Here is an 11,955-nt window from a genome sequence, read left to right on the forward strand (position 1 = left end):
AAAAATGATAGAAGTAAAGAAAGAAGAAAATCATACATGTTACTATAACATTATTTTGTTCAAATAAACCTTAAACGTTTGAAAATATTGTTAATGTTAAGAATATTTACCATTAATGAAAAAAAAACTTTTATGTATATAAAAATGAAAGCAAACACCCCAAACATCCGCGCGGTTGTACGGATCAATTTCTAGTAAACTTATAAAAGAAAAGAGAAGATAGACCAACAAAAACAAATGTATTCCAATTTGGATCGTTTACAGATAAATAACTATGTACAAATCGAAAAGAGAACAAAAGCTAAACTAACTCCCTAAAAAGCTACAAGATAACGTATTTGACAAAAGACACTGTCTTTCTAACAGAGAAAGCTTACCTTTGTAGTCACCCAAAACTGATACTTGCTTCTTACTGCATCAAAGCCACTGGTCTGATTAGATTGTAAACCGAAACCGGTTCTTCACTAGCACTGGAGACAGATTCCTCGCCGGCTAGATCACTGTTATCACCTGCTTCATACTCAGTAGCTCCAAGGAATATGAAGTCAAGGCCTTCTTCTATTCCAAAATCTGCACTGTTAGTAGGACGTCTATCCACTACCATTGGCTCAGACTCAGAAAAGACTTTGTGACGCGAGCCAAAGTAACGCCCACGGGAATTTCTCTCTGATGGCTCGGCTGGTCTTTTCCTCTTTCTTCCTTTGCTTTGGTTCTTGGGGTGGTGGAGCTTGCATTTCGATCCTTGAGAGCATGATCCAGTGGCTTCGAATACTGGGCAGGTGTAGGAATGCTTCTTCCGACACTGTTACCATTATGTAGAGACAATCCGCAATCTTAACTTCATCAAAGTGTTTGTGAGTGAATCGAGAGGGATATTAAAAGAAACGTGACATGAAGCCAGCGAAGGATCTCTCTTTCCCTTATACTCCTTGTGGTATTAGTCAACGTAATATGCTTATATTGACGTCCTCGAAAGAAGTATAAAGGATCAAGGTCGCTATAAGAGTCAGCAATATTCATAAAACGAGCATATTCATGTGAAAAAATCAATAAAATGAGCTAATCGCAAACCGTGCAGTGTATTCTAAGTTGAATCCTTACCTCGTCACCGTCTGAACAGTATCCTTTTAAGAACCCATCACATATAGCTGCACTCGGGTTGACATGCACATGCCTATACGGACACGCATCATTATTGCATAAGCCTGCGTTTATAGGAGGTATTAGTATTGCGCATAGCCGCAATTGGGAGCTTTGTACAATGGAAACTATTACCTTGCAGAAAATAAGAACAATCTGGCATCCTTGCTGGAATGACCTGTGGAAGAAATAAGTTCGGCAGTTAGAGATTTTCTGTGAAGTAAAACTCTGTAGCAATGACTTTAGTAGGACAACCTTGTGAGTCAATTTGCAAGTTTCATTGGCACACAAGCCATTCAAAAATTTGGTGCAAACTGCAATTTTCGAGGGGTCGTGAACATAGGGACACTTCCCGTCATCTTTGCTGCATTTCCCAAATCTTGTGAAGAACTGGCAGTACTTCTTCTTCTTTTTAGCCGACCGCAACCGAACATTGTGCAGGCTCCATCTGACCTTCTCATTAGCCAACGCACGAGTTCGTTTCTTTGGATCTCTGACAAGCTGGTTACCATTTCCCACGCGAACATATCTGCAAAATTGGATTCAAATGTTCGACTCAGGCCCCAGACTGTAGAGAGTAAAATTAGACAAATTTGAATCAAGGATTACATACTCTTCATTGCCTATCACCAATCTCTTTGGAATGAACGGTCTTTCTGCGCCTTTTCCATTTTCAGTAGGTCCAGAGCACGGTGAATCATCATCTGACAAAGAATCATGTCTTAGTTCGCAGAGATACGTCATGCCAAGACTCTCGTGCAACTAATGAGGAAACTAACATGTGTGTATGATCGGACCATCCATATACTATTACAAAAAGAAACTCCAAATATCCTACCAGATATTCTCTGAAGAGTTCGCCTTGAAGAATCCATTTTATAACGAAGGGAACCAATTCTGAAAACGCGCTCCCCTGAAAAACAAAAGTTGATAAGAAAAAAACCGTGAGGTATGCTGAAATAGTCATCCGGGCATCTCAAAAAACAGCAAGAAGATAAACCAAGACAACTGAAGTTGGAGCTTTGTGCGAACGGGCTAGGAGGCCTAAAAGAGAGAATAATTCGTCCGACTTACGTGTCAGATGGTTTCTGCTTGTCATCCTAGTAGTACTTTGTCCAGAATGCTTTTCACTTTCTTTCTTCGAAAATTCAGCCGCAGTCAAGGTAGCTTCCTGTACAAACAGGGAAAGAAAAAGAAAGTTGACACCACTTTCAGTTGTGCTAACTGCTAAACAAGCAAATCCTTACGCAGACAGGCCAAGGACAATTCAGTGAAGATATTAACCTGATTAGCTTTTCTCGAGTCTCTCTCAATGGACTTGGACCATTTCAAATGCGAACCACCAAGACTTAATACCTTGGATTTTCTAAGTGAATACCCATTTGTTGATCTTGTATAAACCGTATGTCTCTTCCTCATCATGGACAATTTTTGGCTGAAGATTAGAAGGCCCTGTCATCAAGTTTGCAAACACGAAAACAAAAGCGGTGCAGCCTAAGGAATATGAGTACATCAGATGCTAGATACCTGCTCTTGGAAAAGGAACTATTTCGCAAAGCAGAGCCGGAGACTGACTTCATTAGTCTTCTCCAGTATGTCACTCTTTTCCAAGGAACAAGCTGCGGCAAGATCCTCTGATAGCGCATGTGACTTGTGCGCAATCTTGACTGTGGATCATTTTGCGTCCAAACCAGAGAAAATTTTGAACGCTTATATGGTCTCGTGACAGCTGCAAATAAGAACAAGGGACCAGTTACTTAATTTATCGCATCTGGTTATGGGTGCAAAACAGCAAAAACATATGCAAGTCCATTAAAAGGGACTCTGATACGCCTGTTTCTGTAGGAAATCTTAAACCATGGATTGTGCGCTCCTGAAAAAAAAGAAAAGGAATAATGCCAAATTAAACCAATTATTCATTTTCTATTCCAGGAATTAACCATCATCTGTTTACGATCCCCTAAAGAAACATGCGTATCAGAATCAATTTGAACATAGTCCTGATAGATGCTCAAATAGCATATATTTACTTCACTTTTCATACCAGAGTCGGAGAAAGCTGAGCTAGATGATCTTTTCGGAACCATGGTTGTAGCGGCTTGTGAATCTAATGCATCATCAGGTGAGTGACTGACACAGCTCGCTGAAGTCCTCACTAGCTGATTTTTACTTCGCTTGAAATAGCCATCAGAGGTAGGAATCTGATCCTTAGTTGCACCATGAATATCCGAAGCTGCAATCAACTGATTTGCCTTCCTTTTTACATATACCGTTCTCTTCAAATTTGAAGAATCCAACGTAGTATGATTTCTCTTCTGCTGGCAATCTGAAGCATAATCTGTTTGAATCAGTGTGTCAGATGTCTTGGATGCATCTCCACCAGAGTGTGCAACATTGGCTTCTTCAGATGTAGCAGAGTCAATGATAGACTCAGGTAAACCAGAGATGAGGTGATCCCTGCTGTAAGATAACGGAGATTTTCCTGAGGAAGTAACAATGGCATTTGATACTTTGGAGGTGCTGCTATCTGAGGAAGGATTTGACTGCCTCTCAAGAGTGATTATTTCTCCTGTTTTAACAAGAGAACCATACGAGGGTTTTCGTAGAAGGCTATTCCCTTTACGTACGTAACTACTACTAGATTGGGCAGTCACAATGGGAAACTTCGGTTGTGTAATCAAAGTCGGCGACAACGGCTTGACAGCTACCAAAGGAGAGGCAGAACTATCAAACTTTCGATGCCATGTATGACACTTATTGGAAGGGTTAGCATCTTTCTTAGGGCCAGAGACAAAAGGCAGGGCACGGGAAAACCTTTTCTGAGCAGAGTAATTCGATTTCTTTTCCATGTTTTCTACATGGTACCAAGAGCTCAGAGATGTCTTACTTTGGGAATCCCGATCTCGGACAGATATTACATGATCTTTACCGTTGGAGTGTGATCTTGACAGAGGAACACCTGAATCACCAAGAATTTCAGCTCCAGAAACGTTTACAACAGATGACCATACTTCACCGTCAAATATATCAGTCTTAACCCTGTTCAGTGAGTATTTCTCTTGACCGCCAACATCAGATGTTACATCAGCTTCTGGAGTTCTGCACTTAGAGGTTCCACCAGATGGCTTTGCTTTCTCTTTGCAAGTGCTAGTGTCATCAACCATAGAAGCAACATGAACTTCACTCCGTATCTGCCTGTACAGCCTTGGTGGGTTGGATAGAGAACCACATGGAACTGAATCCCCACTAAAAGCAAAAATATTCGTTCCCCCAGTTCTGTACTTACTAGTACCACCAGAATGCTTTGGTTTCGGTTTATCTTTGCAAGTTTCATCAACTGTAGCAGCAACATGAATTTCACTCCGTATCTGCCGGAAGCTCCGCCTCGGTGAGCTGGATAGAGACTGACTTGGGAACACTGAGCCCCCAGTAACAGCCACAATATCAGTTCCCCGAGTTTTGTAGTTCAAAGTTCCACCAGAAGGGTATGTTTTCTCATCTTGAGTATCTACATCAGGCTTCTCAGCACAATTATTTTCCTCATGCATGATGCCATCTCGAGAATCACTGTAGTTAGCTTGAATAGAAGTTTTGTTTTGTATCTGCTCAGTCACTGCCACCAAGGGAGAAATATGACATGGAATAACAGGACTATCAGATACCAAGCAAGAACTAGCCCTTGAAGGATCCTCGTCCAGATTTTTATTCACAGCGAGATTCCAGACAGTACCAAATGCATCAGATACTGTTGAACATGGTTGACTTTCAAGGAGACCAGATTCAGCATCAGTAACAGTTTCATAAGCAGACATGCCATTAATTCCAACTGCAAGATTTGTTTTAGTTACCAATGGAGGCGAGCCAGGCAAACTATTACAAAAAGTGGAATCTTTTTGTCTAACGTCTCGCTGAACAAGACACTCAACTGAACCATCAGTAATACCTTTGCTCAGAGAAACATCTGGCTCAGGTAAACAAACTTCCAAACCTCTAATAGTTGAACCACTTAACTGATCCACAGAAGGAATTTCTGCAGGATAATGAGATGCTATACCCAGATCTTCATCAGACGCAAGTCTCTCGGCACTTACATTTTCCATACATACGTCAGATGGTACTGCCATAGCTAAACCTGATTCACCACTACCTGAACAGCCATCAGTTCTTTCAACAGGCAACACAATTGATGATTCCTTTACATCAACCTTTGCAAGAGATGAAGAAGTATCTTTTGCACAAGCCTTTTCACCTTTATCACTGTCCCGATTGTCAGCCATTTCTGCAGCACTATTACGAGCTGTAGTTTCCATGGATTCTTCTCTGTTACCATTCTCATTCTCAACTAATGGATTGACCATGGTATTGGTAAATGTACAAACGGTAGAACTGTGAGCATTAGCTAGATCCCCTGAAACATTATTATTTGCATTAGCAAGCTCCGTCGAAACATTAGGGATCTCCAGAGAGGCAGAGGAAACTGGACACTTGGGGAGACCCCTAGAGTCATTTTCAAGAGACAGAGAATCTACGTTCTTATTGATCCCCTTGCTGTCATCTTCCGCATTTACATCCATCACTGATAAATTCGTTGATGGTAAACAATCCATATCCACATCTTCACAAGGTTGAGACCGAACACTACATCCAAAACGAATTCTTGCTTCAGAACCCCCGGAGAGATCAGCAACTGTTGACCATGATATAAGTAATTTCTTAGGAGAAGTATTAGTCTTCTTCTTCACATTGTCTTCCATCTCCATACCCTTCGGCAAAAGAGCTTTACAACCAGTACCCGTTCTGTCCAACAGATCTTGATGAGACTTCAGTATACTTTGGTTTCCATTTTCTTCAGTTACCGAAGCCTTCTCACTTTTATCAGGCACCAATGCTCTTCCAGCTTTACTAGACCTAGGTGTCACAGACCGGCATGGGTGGATGCCTGCACTGGCAGGTGAAGCTACAGACTTAGCTACCAAGCGATTCGATTGAAACGAAACATCAAGATTAACTGAAGTTCTCCCCCTTTGATTCTCCACCAATCCACGATCAGAATAACCAAAGTGTTCTTTACACTTAAACGAATTAGAGTTAAACCTTCTCCCACTATAACTACAACGGTTCCGAGCATTCTCTCTACCGTTCAGATGGCTTCTTGGAGTTTCAAGCCTAAGAAGAGCACTCTTCTTCTGCGTTACTTTCCCAGGTGTTCTCTTCGAGTCATTGCTCCCCTCTCTCCTTCCACGATCTAAATGATAGTATTCATCCCTTCTCCGCGCTTCATTCCACCTCAGGTTTCTAGCCCCTTCACTGCTATAACCAACACGTGAAGATAAACTCCTATGTCCATCATCTAAACCCCTAAAACATTCTGCTTTTAACTGACCACGGTCTTGATAGTTTCCATCTATCCTAGCTGCTCCGGATTCTTTTCTCAAATGTCCAAGATTACGAAACTCATCTATAGACCAAGAACTACCATCTAAACCACGATTAATGCCAACACCTGATGAATCCCTCCGTCCCTGAGCAGCATCCACTGTCCATGAATCAAGCCTTCTATCACTGTAACCAACCCCAGCAGACTGAGAGATATCTCGAGATTCCTTAAACGACAACGGCTGCGAAACTTTTTGAGACTCATAGCTAAATTTCTCAGGAATGCATTGAAGATGCTGTTGCGGCGGCGGTTGCTGGGAGTAGTAGGGAGACGGATGATTAACCGCCGGCTTGGGTGGAAGATAATGGAGACGTTGCTCACCGTTTTGGCTTGATGGAACGTAGAAGTTAGGGCTATCGGGATGAGATTCACGAGGAGGAGGCACTGGCGGCGGCGGAAGGAGGGGAAGAGGAGGATTCCATTGGCCGTAGCTCGGATTGTAATGAGACGAATCCATAGCTGATCTTCGTCAACACGATAACGGCGAGGATAATACAAAAAACGAAATTTCTTCCGAAGCGCGGCGACTCTTGGCTGCCGTATTTATATACCTGCACACCCCTAATCTTATTGGGCCTTGTTGGGCCGAATAACTGTTATTGGCTTTGACTGAATTAATTTCGCGAGAATTCAAATTTGTATGGTAAAAAAAAGGAAAAGAAAGATTTGATTCGGCGGCTAATTTGATTAGCATTTATTTCGTCAAATCAACGTTCCCTTTTTAAAAGCAAACGGAATCTTGAATATGACAGGAAGATTAACTGAAATTAATTTCACGGAAATTCAAATTTGTATGCTAAAAAGGGAAAGAAATATTTGATTAGAATGAGATTCGGCGGCTAATTTGATTAGAATTTATTTCGTCTAATCAACGTTCCTTTTTAAACCCAAACGGAATCTTGAATAGGACAGGAAGATTTAACTGAAAATTAATTTCACGAGAATTCAAATTTGTATGCTAAAAAGGGAAAGAAAGATTTGATTAGATCATTAGAATGAGATTTGGCGACTAATTTGATTAGAGTTTTATTTCGCCCAACCACGTTCCTTTCAAACGCAAACGAATAGGACAGGAAGGTGCTTACGTCGTGAATTAATTACTACAGGACCATGATTTTGACTCAGTCACACATGGTTGGTCTCTCAGATTGTGATAGGCACTATAGAGAAATAATACATTTCTAAATTCTCGAAAACATTATTATATGAAATTTTATTTCAGTAAGATAATGCTAGAAAATGACAGTGAGACGTACGACGGTACGAGCATTACAGAACGGACAAAGACCATTGACGGTATATGCACATATTGTATTTCTGTTTTACCCCCAATAAAAGCAAATATTTCCAAAACAGGCCCAAAAAAATTAAAAGCTGCATTTACAACCCTAAACAGGTCCCAAGATAGTCTTCACCATCTCAGCTAAGAAAGTTTTGCTGTTGTGTAAAGAACCAAGCTCAATTGAAGCTCGATGAGCGGCTTTCTCTGCCTTTAAGATAATCCTCCACGGAGATGCCTTGCACCATGCTTCTCATGGAGATAGACTCCTCGTCCTCCATGTCAAGGAACGCTACGTTAAGATGTGACTGTAGATTAGACCTCTTCAGTTTCTCGTCTTTGAGCAGCTTTGAATCCTCTAAACCGTTACTAACTTGTTCCTTAGCCCATTTTAGCATCTCCACGTCACCTTTAAGAAGATTCAACACCTGCATTTTCACAACACAACATCTTATTAACAACCGTTATTACACGCCAAGGTCTAGATAATGACTCACCATTCCCATCTCTGGCCTAGATTGTGGGTTATGCCTTATACAAAGAGTGGCAGCTAACGCCATCCTCTCCATCTGGTCACTATTATTGTGATTAACCAAACTCTGGTCTAGTAACTGAGAGTGATCTCTATCATCAAGAATTGGTTTCGCCTGCACGTGTCATTACATTATCTGTTAATTAGCAAACTAGCAGAGAGTAAGGTTTAGACCTTTCAATGTAGTAGTAGTATCCACATACCCACATGACAAGACTCTCTCTAGCCTTTGGGGATTCGCTACTAACAGGTTTTCTTCCAGAAAGAAGCTCGAGGAGTACAACACCGTACGCATACACGTCTATCTTATCGTTCATCTTACCATACATAAAGTACTCTGGAGCTAAGTACCTGCGCCAAAAAAAAAAAACACATAACATTGTCAAGATTGTTCTCTCTCTAACCAACTTTGATTTAGTTTTTTCTCACCCAAAGGTGCCTGCAACATCTGAGCAGATGATCTGCGTTGTAGATACCGAAGCCCACTTCGCAAGCCCAAAGTCAGAAAGCTGTGAACAAGAGCTTCCTTGTAAGTATCTTCTTATATAATGATAATAGAAAAAAACTGAAAAAGACACTAACCTGTGGCTCAAAATCATCAGACAGTAATATGTTTGATGACTTAACATCTCTGTGAATGACAAGCTGTGGAGCTTTGTTATGTAAATAGTCCAACGCCTCAGCTACTCCCAAAGCTATCTTATATCTCTCGTTCCAACGAAACACACCGTGATCCTTCTTGTTGCCTAATTTTCAAAACCATGCGCTGTTAGAGAGCCACAAACATTACAAGTGGCTAAAAATGGTTAGAGGCTTTACCATGAAGATTCTCTTCAAGGCTTCCTCTTGAGAGATAATTGTACACAAGCAAGAGGTTATTGTTTTCAAAGCAGTAACCCAAGAGGGAAATAACGTTCTTATGGTTTAGCGTTGTGATGATATCAATCTCTGCCGCAAAATCCTTCAAGATGCTTTTGGTTTGCTTGAGAATTTTCACCGCAACCTCTCTGCCATTGGTCAGGTAGCCTCTATAAACCCTGCTGCTTCCTCCTTTTCCGATGAAATTATCTGAAAAAAAAAAGACATTGTTTTTCTCTTTGTTAAGACATAAAAAACATATTACAAAGAGTCTTAAACATGGTTCTTAGAGGAAACAAACCAGGGGAGAAATTGGATGTGACTGACACAAGTTCCTTGTACTTAAAAGATCGGCAAGATGTGGAGAAGAACCTCTGATGAAGACCCTCAGGAGAGCAATTCAAGGTCATAGAATCATTACCACCAGGAACAGTAGCTAGACTTTCATTATTTAAGCTAGACAACTGCTTAGCGTTTGAGCTACTAACGAGAGAATTGGTCCTAGAGGGAAGCTTGAGAACCCACTGAGCAACTGGTATCTGTCTGAAGGAATAACTTCTCGGGACGTTGGTCAACACATCAGGAGAAGCAACACGACAAAGCAGAGGCCAGCCTGGTCTAAACTCAGGCAGTTCGTTTACCAGCATAGTGATGAATCTGGTCAAATCTTCTGGAATCTTTACTGGCTCAGTGACCACTGACTTGTGGAAATCATCTTGATCGCCATTACAGCTAGATGATCTAGATAGATCTCCACAAACAGAGAGATTCTTCCCGAGGCAGGAAGACACTAAAGCCTGCCGTAGACTACAGCCATTGTAACGATCCTCCTCATCCTCCCAAGTGTTAACTACTTTTGTGTTCTTATGCATCTGAAAGAAGCTAGACAAAGTGTTCCGACCAGCATTGCCTTTTCCTATGAACAAACCAAAAGAGTTTTAAACAATTAAACGCACACAAGTCACCATGCAAAACATTAGAATACTCAAAAAGGACATACCTTTCAATGAGGAACCATCTTTCTGAAACATGACTTTCCCGTTGTCAACAGCCATAACCCAGCAGTCTTTTGACAGTTTCCTGGCTAAGTACTTAGCCACGGAGAGAGATGAGTGGCTACAGCTTCTGGAAACTCCAACTACAACTTTGGATCCATAACATAGCTTTGCTTCTTTAACTAGAATCTTGCGAGTAGAAGAGCCTCTGCATAGTTTCAGCTTCAGCTCAACCTAATTACAAGAGATCTCTTTAGACACTGAAGGAATCAAAAGCAGACAACTTTATGTATAATACCTGTTTCAGTTTGCAGAAATCTTCATAGGCTTCAAGAACAGAGTCGAAAGTTTTAACAAGAGAGACAGACGAAGAGTCGCCTGCTCGATCCACAGAGTTAAACATAAGAAAACCCATTTCCAAAAATATTAGCTTTTAGTAATATTATAAACTCAAAAAAGTACCATTGGTGAGAATGTGAAGAGCGATGACTGTATCACCCGGTTCAGCAACCTTGACCAAAGCCCAATCTAGAAGCTCACTGCTCGCCGCATCGAACTTCACACCCACCACAACAGTACTACCTCCTGTGATGATGCCGTTTTGCGTCATCTCTCTCTAGCTCTCTTACCAGTCACGAAAATGGTTGTCTGAGTTTCAGGTGAGTGCTTTGTGTACTTTCCTGAAGTGTGATTCCTGGAGAAACATAATCATCGTGACGATTATATGACTAGAAAACAGAGTTTCTCTTCCACTGTCTTTATGGCGGCTTTGATTTTGGTTCCGCAGGTTCTGAGAAAGAGAAGAGTAACAATGGAACAGCACACATCTTATTAATAAATAATATAAATTCTGATTTATTACTGTACCTATTTTGGCAGTCAGACAATTATTTTATACAGTTTTCAGAAATATTCATGAATGGTGAAACAAGTCAACTTTAAAAACTTTTGTTTTTGGCTTAATAACTTTAAAAATATTATGGAGGATAAAGCGAAAACATCAGGATACATACATATTGACTTGTAACTTGTAAGAAAACTCAAATTAATGTTTTTACCACTCTTTACTGACTCATAATCTACGTACATTGTACGGCATGTTTCACCGTTATCGGTTAATTATATAGAATAATAGAACGTAGTGGTGGTGCCGCCATGTATGATGATTACATGAGGGAGACACTATAATTTATAAATATCTACGGTTTGTTTCTAAATATAAAAAGAATTTTCATAAAATATTGGATTTATTCCTTTGTTTTATACGCTTTCATTCCTTGTCTACTTTTTTCTCTGTCGTCAACGTTTCAGATCGTTGTCTTTTGTTTGATTCTTAATTTATTTTGGTAGGTAGATGATTCAAAGATTTTTTTTTTTTTTTTTTTGATCAAGTAGACGATTCAAAGATAAGTATTAGAAAATGGTCGCAAATTTTGAGTGACGTATAAGCTTCTTAAAATATACGTATTGGTCCTAATGGTTAATTTAGTTCCATTTTGATTTTTTTTTTTCTAACTGAGTATCCTGGCCCCACCGAAGTGGTCCAGACCAGAGACCGAAGTGAGCATGGACGCTGCCAGGGCGTCACCATGTGGCTCACCGTGTAACGGTCTCGGGTGCTGCAATCCACATGTAAATTCCGCAGTGGCCAAGACTCAAACCCAGAGGCGGACACTCGAGCTGGAGCTCCTCTACCACTAGACCAAAGCAACTT

The 11,955-nt window shown here is 40.7% G+C and overlaps 2 protein-coding genes across 2 annotated transcripts; both read right to left on the bottom strand.

Annotated features, from left to right (window-relative positions):
- Window positions 1-222: 222 nt before the first annotated feature.
- Window positions 223-7,523, bottom strand: LOC106437310 (uncharacterized protein At1g21580-like). The gene is made up of 10 exons (XM_048766499.1): window positions 3,185-7,523; window positions 2,668-2,869; window positions 2,425-2,575; window positions 2,215-2,311; window positions 1,979-2,053; window positions 1,754-1,844; window positions 1,396-1,669; window positions 1,276-1,318; window positions 1,102-1,205; window positions 223-802 (listed from the first exon to the last, which is right to left on the bottom strand). The coding sequence occupies exons 1-10, from the start codon at window positions 7,032-7,034 to the stop codon at window positions 410-412; spliced, it is 5,280 nt and encodes a 1,759-aa protein (XP_048622456.1). The 5' UTR covers window positions 7,035-7,523; the 3' UTR covers window positions 223-409.
- Window positions 7,524-7,763: 240 nt separating this feature from the next.
- LOC125591733 (protein kinase STUNTED-like) lies at window positions 7,764-11,127 on the bottom strand. Its single transcript, XM_048766502.1, has 11 exons — window positions 11,109-11,127; window positions 10,704-11,031; window positions 10,540-10,619; window positions 10,247-10,475; window positions 9,548-10,162; window positions 9,208-9,456; window positions 8,971-9,134; window positions 8,818-8,897; window positions 8,592-8,739; window positions 8,354-8,503; window positions 7,764-8,284 (listed from the first exon to the last, which is right to left on the bottom strand). Exons 2-11 carry the CDS (start codon window positions 10,849-10,851, stop codon window positions 8,036-8,038), a joined length of 2,112 nt encoding a protein of 703 aa, XP_048622459.1. The 5' UTR covers window positions 10,852-11,031; window positions 11,109-11,127; the 3' UTR covers window positions 7,764-8,035.
- Between the last annotated feature and the right edge of the window lie 828 nt (window positions 11,128-11,955).

This window comes from Brassica napus, chromosome C8 (genome assembly GCF_020379485.1).
Source record: "Brassica napus cultivar Da-Ae chromosome C8, Da-Ae, whole genome shotgun sequence".
Taxonomy (NCBI): Eukaryota; Viridiplantae; Streptophyta; class Magnoliopsida; order Brassicales; family Brassicaceae; genus Brassica; species Brassica napus.